The sequence below is a fragment of the Scylla paramamosain genome, chromosome 2 (genome assembly GCF_035594125.1).
Source record: "Scylla paramamosain isolate STU-SP2022 chromosome 2, ASM3559412v1, whole genome shotgun sequence".
In the NCBI taxonomy this organism is placed as follows: Eukaryota; Metazoa; Arthropoda; class Malacostraca; order Decapoda; family Portunidae; genus Scylla; species Scylla paramamosain.
Genome location: NC_087152.1, coordinates 990,001 through 999,754, shown reverse-complemented (window position 1 = coordinate 999,754; position 9,754 = coordinate 990,001). Strand labels below are relative to the sequence as shown.

The 9,754-nt window shown below is 43.8% G+C and overlaps 1 protein-coding gene across 4 annotated transcripts in view; it reads left to right on the top strand.

Moving 5' to 3' along the window:
• Positions 1 to 1,898: 1,898 nt before the first annotated feature.
• Positions 1,899 to 9,754, top strand: part of LOC135107981 (uncharacterized) — a 72,484-nt gene continuing 64,628 nt past the window's right edge. For 2 of the 4 annotated variants that reach the window (XM_064018510.1, XM_064018501.1), the window contains exon 1: positions 2,510 to 2,642. Coding sequence is in view for 2 of the 4 variants with exons in the window: in XM_064018483.1 (XP_063874553.1) it covers positions 2,424 to 2,642 (219 nt within the window). In the remaining 2 variants the exon portion in view is untranslated. Of the gene's footprint in view, positions 2,643 to 9,754 lie in introns of all 4 variants that reach the window. The other 2 variants (XM_064018483.1, XM_064018491.1) reach the window with 2 other exon arrangements.

Genomic DNA, 9,754 nt, shown 5'->3' with positions numbered 1-9,754 from the left:
AACACGGATGAAAGAAAAGGTTAAAAGGAAGAGCATAGGAGGAGGATGACGAAGAGTAGGTGGAGGAGGAGACATCACAGGAAGAAGAACGATAAATGTAAAAGGAAGAGAAAGTGAAAGGAGAAAGAAACACATGAGGGAGAGATAAGGGAGAGCTAGACGATAAGAAGTAAAGGTTGAAGAAAAAACTAAGGAAAAGATACAGTAGAAATAGGGGAATAAAGGGAATGATAAGGAAGTCAAGAATAACGAAGGATATGAATGGTATACAATAATGAAGATCCAAGTGATAAAGATGATGGAAAAAATAAAAGATAAGGAAAAGGAAGGAAGGAAAGAAGAGGAAGGAGGAAGATGAGAACAAGCGATTCAGAAGCAGGAAAGGATCATGAGGAGGAGCAAGAGAGGGAAAGGAAGAGAAAGAGAGAGGAAGAGGAGGAGGAGCATCAGAGGGAAAGGGAAAGGAGCAGACGTGTTGAATGAGTTGTGAAATTTGCGACATTAACAAAATATTAAGGCAAAGTATGAAGAATGAGAAGAGGGCGCTCCTGTGTGTGTGTGTGTGTGTGTGTGTGTGTGTGTGTGCGCGCACGAGGGTATGTTTGAAATCACACACACACACACACACACACACACACACACACACACACACACACACACACACACACACACACACACACACACACGAGTCATGATGTAGAAAACAAATATTCATGAAGCATTAAAAAAAAAAGTATTCCAAGACTTAATATACATCAAGTCTGAAAAAGAATTTGAATTAAATGCTCCAGAAAGAAGGTGGATTTTACGCAGGTGGAAGAATGAGAACAGAACTTGAGAATTGCAGATAAGAGAGAGACCGGTCACTTCTCTGAATCTACTAGTCATGGAAGAGAGGAAGACTATTTTTTACTAGAGATAATTTGAGACTGTATGACTTGTGTGTCTGTTAGACGTGAGTGTTATCTATGAGAGAGAGAGAGAGAGAGAGAGAGAGAGAGAGAGAGAGAGAGAGAGAGAGAGAGAGAGAGAGAGAGAGAGAGAGAGAGGAATGCATAGATTTTGCCGAAATAAAGATACAGAGTGTGAAGGAGCCAGGGAAAGAGTGGTGGTGCGATGGTCTGTTTGTTATTGGAGGAGGAGGAAGCGAAAGGAGAAGGGGATGAGGAAGGAAGAAAAAGAAGAGGTAGATTGGTGCTGGTGCTGGTGAAGATGGCAGCGGCAGCAGCAACTTTCACTCGGATGGCTGCGGGGTGAAGAGGTGACCGCCGCCTTGCTGTCCTGCCGCTCGCTGCCTCACACCTGGAGTGGCAAATTTCACCTGTTATTACCGCGTCCCAACTCCGAGGCTCCCCTTTCTCCCATTCATTCTCGTACACTTTCCCTTTACTCATGCCTCGTCCCGGTCCGCAAGGTTTGATTTAAAAAAAGCTGTTAAAGCTGCGACCAAGTACAGTATTGTAATGTCAACAATGAGAGGTCATTTAAACCACACTTACCTGGAGATTCTCATGGTCACCCGGAGAGGTCGGTCAGGTGAGCAGCGCAGCGCAACCTTTCTCCTGAGCAGCTCGGGAACGACTGACTGCGAGTGGTCACTTGCTATTCACCTCTCGTTCCAGTGGCTGCCTCAGGGCGAAGATGCGCCGCCTACTCGCCTGATCCAGCCAATCATGTGCGCCCTTACAGCGAGCGAGATTTACGTGGATTTTTATGTTTGCGTTTAGTGTGACGCAATGCACTGTGATGTTTGATGACTGTACGTGTCCCCAAGGCGTTCAGTAAGCACTACTCATGTTCAGAGAGTCGGCAAAGTGAAGGGATCGCCGCGCAAGGGCGTGTGTCTTACGGAGGAGATACGGAGGAGTGTGTGCGGGGTCGCGTGGGGTCAGCCCGAGAGGTGTTCTGGTGCTGCAAGAGTTGAGTTGCGATCTGGCCGCTTAGAGGCTGGTGGCGTCCACTGCTCTTCCTGCCGCCAGCACCCGACCCTACCCGTCCCCAGCCCCTACAGGACTTCCCTCTCTTTATCTGTTGAGGAAGACGTGGAGGACAGAACAGGCGATCCCTGGTGGCACTGAGGGTGGGGTTGGCGAAGTGGCTGTCCCGTAGACCTTTGGCCCCACCTGCCCCAGCGATGACCTCATTCCCGGTGGAGGCGGGCACGGTCGGGTGGTAGCCAGGCAGATGCGTGGGAGCCGCTCCCCAGTGCACACGCGCCCCACATGTGCAACCACTCGCTCGCTTTCCGCCTCGCGTACACCCACCCACACAAACCTCTAGGGATGTCTTTTGTGTACAGTTGTGAAACGCAGTGATAAAACTTAGAGGCGCGTCAAGTGAAGTGTATGAGATCAGTGCCGCCCTCGCCCCGGCGAGTGAGATGACCCCCTAGCCGGCCACTGCAGGGCCGACCCACCTCAGTGATGGACTCCTTTAGTGACAAGTCGGATAGTGGAGTGCTTGTGCCGCCACGGCCGGTGATGTACGGCAACATGGTGTGTCCGGTGGAAACTTCGAGGGACGGCGACGACGCCTCTCCCAACGTCACCCCTGCCCTTCCCTGCGACCCCTCCGTCACCCAACTCGCGCCGCCCCTCTCCAGGACGAGCGACCAGGTCATCTCACAGGACCAGGCTATCAAGGTAAGACAGCAAGTGTATCGTGCATGAATGAACTCACGGCCAGGTATTACAAGGGAAATCAAGGAACCGGGAGCAATGAACAGTAGATCACTATATGGGCAGCGTTCATGTTCCTATCTGTCGTGCGTGCGTGTCACAACTCTCGGGTAGTTAAACACCGTCACCAGCACCACGCTGAGCACTTCGCTCCATCGGCGTCTGAACAGTTTCTTGAGATCCGGCTTAATCAACGATGCCACGGCTTGTAGTAAAGACAGATCCTCATTTTCGTAAAGTGATCGCCAACCACCATCATTTACATCAGTGTTTGTCCAAGTCAAGTGTCCGGTGATTTTTTTTCTCTTTCTTTTTTGCTGTCCCTTAATCCTCCCCGTTTATTCAAATAACTTTATTAGGAGCTGCAATACAATTATCTGTTTTCTATCTTCTGCCACTATTTCTCTCTCTCTCTCTCTCTCTCTCTCTCTCTCTCTCTCTCTCTCTCTCTCTCTCTCTCTCTCTCTCTCTCTCTCTCTCTCTCTCTCTCTCTCTGAAACACACACACACACACACACACACACACACACACACACACACACGTGTGTGTGTTCTTTTCCTGTTTTTACATTAAATTTTCTAGTGGGCAACGACTACTCATATCACAGAATAAATATGAACAAGAACTATTCATTTTCTAGGAACCAGCCTTGCCATAATCAGAGTTTTTGGTATCACTTATTTATTTAGTTACTTATTATTATTATTATTATTATTATTATTATTATTATTATTATTATTATTATTATTATTATTATCATCATCATCATTATTATTTCTATTATTATTATCATCATCATCATCATCGTCATCATTTTCTCGTCAGTGCATCTAAAAAGTAATTTGTAATCGACTCACGATAAGGTAATTTCAAGTTCACCCACAGCGTTCTCGGCGTAGCCACGAGGTAGCCAGGTAAATGCAGTACAGCTGATTCGTTTTTCCACACCAAAAACCGGTCGAACTGAAATATACGACCCATCACAGACGCGCTCGATTAGTTGAAACTACCACCTCCAAGGCTGGCCGCTCGCTTCAACCACCGCTGCAGAGGCGGGTGGATCAGCTCAGAACACGGTGCCTGTAGTAGATCTATTAGTCAAAGCCGCGCCCCCGAGGTCAGTTCATTACTCATACCTCTGATTTGAGGCACCGCTACCGAGGAGGGTCACTCGGAAAGAACAGGATGAAACGCTCCACTTGCCCTCAGAGGCGACCCAGCTGACGCACCCGGTGAGCACGTCCGCACGCACCCCGGATGAGCAGCTTACAAGCACCGCCTCGAGAATGGATGTTACCTGTATCCCTGTTGGCGCAGAGCATGGGGTTGATTATAATTCGCAACCCAGTTTTATGTTGTAACAGCACGTGTCTGTGATATGATTTGTCTTGTGATGACACAGAACAGTGTTAGATCACGAAAACCATCACCATGCTTCATAGAGTTCCTTTTCCCTTAACAGTGCATTAACAAGTTTATTCAGAGGTTGAAAATACACAAAGAGCCTCGTAACAATAAAATTTGTCTGAGCATGCACACACACACACACACACACACACACACACACACACACACACACACACACACACACACACACCTTCTGTTTTCCCCTTGCGACACAAGTTTACGTTCTTGAGTGGCCAGACCTGAGTGCCGTGAAGCTGGAGAATCAACAGTGACGTGGTGTGTGTGTGTGTGTGTGTGTGTGTGTGTGTGTGTGTGTGTGTGTGTGTGTGTGTGTGTGTGTGTGTGTGTGTGTGTATGTGTGTGTGTGTGTGTGCGCTTGTGTGTTAGACCGGAGCCTCGAGTTGCTCACAGGAGATGGTGGCAGTTTCTTGAGGGCTCACGTGCTCACGAGTGCTGGTGTGTGCTTCACCAAGCAGTGGGCAATTTGTGGTGCGCAGATGCGTGATGGAGTAAAGGAACTCTCTGGGGAGTTGCGTAGTCGAACAGTGAACATATTGAATAATACCCATCTAAGAAATAAGCTTCTGGTTTAGAGTAATGAAGCAGTGCATGTTTTATGCGTGTGATCATTAATGTTGGGAGCGGACTGTGAAATTACACTGTGGAAATTTTGTCTCATAAAGCCGTGGGAAGTTTGTGTTACTGAGTCTTTCTTCCTGATCATGTTGTTCTTGCTTGTTACTCTCAAATAAGTAACAGTAAAGAACAGGGCTTTTTTTCGTCATATGTAATGTTTAGTCAAGGAAAAACGTGCAAAGTGTGAAGGTGAAAAACTAGTCAGTGTTTCAAATAAATAGATAGACAGACAGATAGATAGATAGACAGAGAGATAGACAGATACTTTATTGACCACAACAATATCATTAACATTTTTAATGTAATGAATTACAAATTAGTCAAATACAATTCCGAGCAACTAAAGTACATGAAGATATTCTGGATACGTTTAAAGTAAAAATAGTATTTATAAACAATGTCAAAAATAAACGTCTCTAAACCACGGAGCTATTATATGCTTGTAAAACGCTAAAACGATTCCAAAATGACACTATTTTTCTGTGTAGAGATTTGATGATCTCAATTTTTGCTTTGATTATGGATACTGATATTTGAAAATGCTGTAGTGATTATGAATGATAACATGAAGCCAAAAAAAAAAAAAAAAATGCATCACCATTATTTATCTGATAATACCCAAGAACGACGACGAGCACGAAAGAAATCATATTACTTTACGTGATAATTAATCAAGTGTTTTTTGTACGTAAGGAATATTGTAGCTCTGTATACAAAGCAGAAATTAATATCGTGAAGCGTGCTGGTGACAGTATTGAGGACAAGGCAAGTAGTGAGTAGTATAACTAAAACATATCTCGCTCTCAAGGAAAATAAAACAAAATAAACTACAATAAAGACTGAAGGACAAAAAAATAAAAAATGAATCAGAGACAAAAAATAAATAGATAAATAAATAAATAAACAAATGTGTAGGAAAAACGAACTGATGAACTGAACAAAACGGACAGGCAGGCAGGCGAACCGAGACATGCAGGCAGAGAAGTTTGTCGTTTGTCCTAAAAAAAACTAAGCAATTTTTTTAGAGAACGTATTTAAAATCAAACCACCAAACTAATCGACAAACAGTAACAGACAGATGGGAGGGCAGACAATCAAACAGAGGCCAACACACAGACACACACGTTCGTAGTGCTTCAGGATGGATGAGCAGGTAGGGAGGGCGAGCAGCAGGTGTGGGCGCTAAGCAATGCCATTAACGCGCCATCACCCATAATGCAGATGCCTGTACCGAGAAGACGCCCTTGGCATTATCTTCACCGTACACTACCTCGTCTTGTTTTTATTTTTCTAACCGATTGGAACGATTTCCTCCTGTTTGTGCCTTCAAGTAAAGGATCCCCACCTATTTGACCGCGGCAGGAGGTTAGTCGAGGGGCGCCCACGCTTCTTTCCTAAGCTCCATGTAAATCTTTCCTACAGTCGTTCGTTTCCCACCATGATATATATCCGGAAATCCTAACACGGTTACCGATGGGCAGCGGCTGTGGTGTCCGCGGCCCACACGCCTGGAGATGAGGTGTGGTGCCGCGCCCGCCGCTACCATCACCTCTACCACCACCACCACCACCATCTCCACCACCCTCCCGGAAATAGCCAAGTGTTTCATTTAGACGCCACGTTCTCCCCTATGATGTGTTGTTGTTGGGAACCTGTTCATGAGTTATTCGAAGCATGATCTCCTTATTGAAATATGTGATGAGATACTGATGAAGAGAAGGAACATGATATTATCATTATCATAATTGTCGCTGTCGTTGTTGCTGCTCTTGCTGTTTTTGTTGCTTTTATTGTCGTTGTTATTATTGTTGTTGTTGTTGTCGTTGTTGTTGTTATTATTATTATTATTATCATTATTATTATTATTATTATTACTATTATTATTATTATTATTATTATTATTATTATTATTATTGTTGCTATTATTATTATTATTATCATTATTATTATAATTATCATTATTATCATGATTATTATTATTATTATTATTATTATTATTATTATTATTATTATTATTATTATTATTATTATTATTATTATCATTACCGTTGTTGTCATTGTTGTTGTTAATTTATACAATAAACCTTTTTTGAATATCTAAGATGGCATTAAGGGAAAGTAAAAAGCAATCCTTGGTCAAAGCCGAGGCAACAATATAAAGAGCACCACAAAAGAAGTCAGACAGAACAATGACAATGATTATAATTGCATTGATATTAATAATAATGATAATTATTTTATTATTATTATTATTATTATTATTATTATTATTATTATTATTATTATTATTATTATTATTATCATTATTATTATTATTATTATCATTATTGATTTTGTTGTATGTTACTGTTTGTTTCTGTTATCACTGTCACTTTCCTCTCACCTTCATCTTTAAAGTTGCATTGTGGCTCAAAACGCCGTATCTCATGTTAAAAATCCTTACAGATGATGTGCACTTTTTTTTTTCGAAACAGTGACTTAAAAATCAGCTTGAGTCAGTTTTTAATGCCTAGCTTTTTATGGTCTTGCTTTCTGAACAATCACGGCTTCCCCATAATCGCTGGCTGATTCGGTCATCGCCGCCTCTACAACAAGCCACTCCCCTTATGGCCCCCGGCAGTTCATTTATCCCATCTTCACTAGTGCAACATCTCCCACATCCATTTTTCACCAGCTAACACGTCCCTCCTTCTTAGTAAAACACTCGCCCATTAGACCTAGCAAGCGACCTATTCCTTCCGCCGTTTACATGTTCCTCCTGGTTGGTGGCGACCCTTCCTCCCGCTTCCCCAGTAAACTAGACTCTTCCCCTGTGCCCCATCCCTCCCATGTCTACAAGTAACCCTTCTCCTCTATCCTTGCCAGTGACTCAACCCTGCCGATAACCAATCCCTCCTTGCTTCCCCTGCTAGTGGCCCTTTCTTAATCCCATGTCAGTGACCCAACCCTCCCTTCCCCCTGCTAGTGAGCCGTCCCTCCCTGCCGCTGCCAGTGATAGTGCATGATTGCCAAACTTGGTGTGGTGCAAATGGCTCCAAGTCACCTAATCGCACTGTAACTTCTGAGTGAACGTGCGGCGCTGCCCCGTGGCCGCCACCACACACCCAGCGCCCTCCGCCAGCCGCCGCGCAACACACACTCACGGCTCGCCACCTTAAGAAACATTGCTGCTCGCCGCCACCCGTGTTGTTTGCACATCAGTTGTTTGCAGAATGTTAGCAGACCGATTTATGCATTGCCTTTCTGTCTACAAAATTCATTAGTGTTTCGTTTTAGCTTTTTTTTTTTTCTTACGTGTAAAGGAAAAGAAGCCGAATCGTTTCAAGATATCTGACTGCATTAGCCCTTCCCGTGTGATAGCTTGAATTAAGGCTGCTGCAGATGCCGTGCAGGTTGACTGAATTGGCAGCCATATTATGAAAGCTGCATTAATATATGTTAATCGTGTATGAAGATGATAGTAGTAGTAGTAGTAGTAGTAGTAGTAGTAGTAGTAGTAGTAGTAGTAGTGGTAGTAGAAGTAGTAAAGATGATAACGATGGTGATGATGATGATGATGATGATGATAATAATAATAATAATAATAATAATAATAATAATAATAATAATAATAATAATAATAATAATAATAATAATAATAATAATAATAATAATAATAATAATAATAACAATAATACCAATAACAACAACAACAACAACAACAACAACAACAACAACAGCAACAACAATCATGATGATAGTAATAATACCATGAAAAAAAAAATTAAATCTGTGACGCTGAAGAAGACAAATTATCAACTGCCCGCCCCTCGCAAAAAAAAGAAAAAAAAAATTACTTAAGAGCTCAAGGCATCTTCCCTAAACCATCACGGTGGCTTCTTGCTGGAGTGGACACGGCGAGGTCCCCCCGTAAACCTTGGCCCTATTCAGCGCGTGCAGCAGAGAGAGAGAGAGAGAGAGAGAGAGAGAGAGAGAGAGAGAAGGGGGGAAGGAGGTGTTGAGGTAGGATGGTGGAGGGAGGAATAACCTATGGTGTTCATAATTAACCTCTGACAGCATTATCCTTGTGGCATGATTCTCAGGTACACGCTTTTTCGAAATACAGGTAAGAATGATGAAGAACCGCTGCTCCCAGATCATTAGTTACGTGAGGGCAGGTGACAACGCCCGCCTCCACCACTCCGTCCTTACCAGAGTCCCTTTCACCTCCCATTCGTCTCTTTCCCACTGTCTCTCACTCGTTCCTCAGCGTCCTCCTCCTCTCCACGTCTCTCCCATTCATTTCTCATCCACTCCTCTGTGCCCTTTTCATGTTCACGTGCCTCTCACTTGTCCCTCTCACTTCACTCATATCTCATCCATCTGTGTGTGTGTCGCTTTCCTGTTCACGTCCCTCTTACTCACTCGTCTCGTCCCTCCCGCTCGCTCACTCGTCCCTTACCCGTTTCTGTGTGTCCTTCCTCGTCGTCCTTCTTACCTGAGTGTGTATGTGTGTGTGTGTGTATGTGTGTGTGTGTGTGTATGTGCGCAAGTTGTCTGGTTTATCTCACGTTGTCCGTCTTGTTTTACTGTCATTTTACGACTCTCCTCATTTTACTCTCTCTTTTTTTTATTTTTATTTTTAACAGTCTTGTTCCGTATTCTTGTTTATGTTATATTTCTCTCTCTCTCTCTCTCTCTCTCTCTCTCTCTCTCTCTCTCTCACTCTCTCTCTCTCTCTCTCCTCTCTCTCTCTCTCTCTCTCTTCCTCTCTCTCTCTCTCTCCTCTCTCTCTCTCTCTCTTCACTATCTTATCCCATTCCCACCACTTCTCCGAACATTTTCCATCACTCGGCTCTTCCTGGTTCTCTCATCCCGCCCTCTGATGGTTCCCCCCGCTCCGACATTCCCTTATCTCCAGCCTCCCTACCACGTCTCTGGCGCTCGAGGTGTGAGGTGAAGGTGCGCAGGTATGATAGCGCTCTGATCTGAGGGACGTGAAGAATCTCCCTCTCCCCTGACTCTCCTTACCACATGAAGAAAAGAATTAATA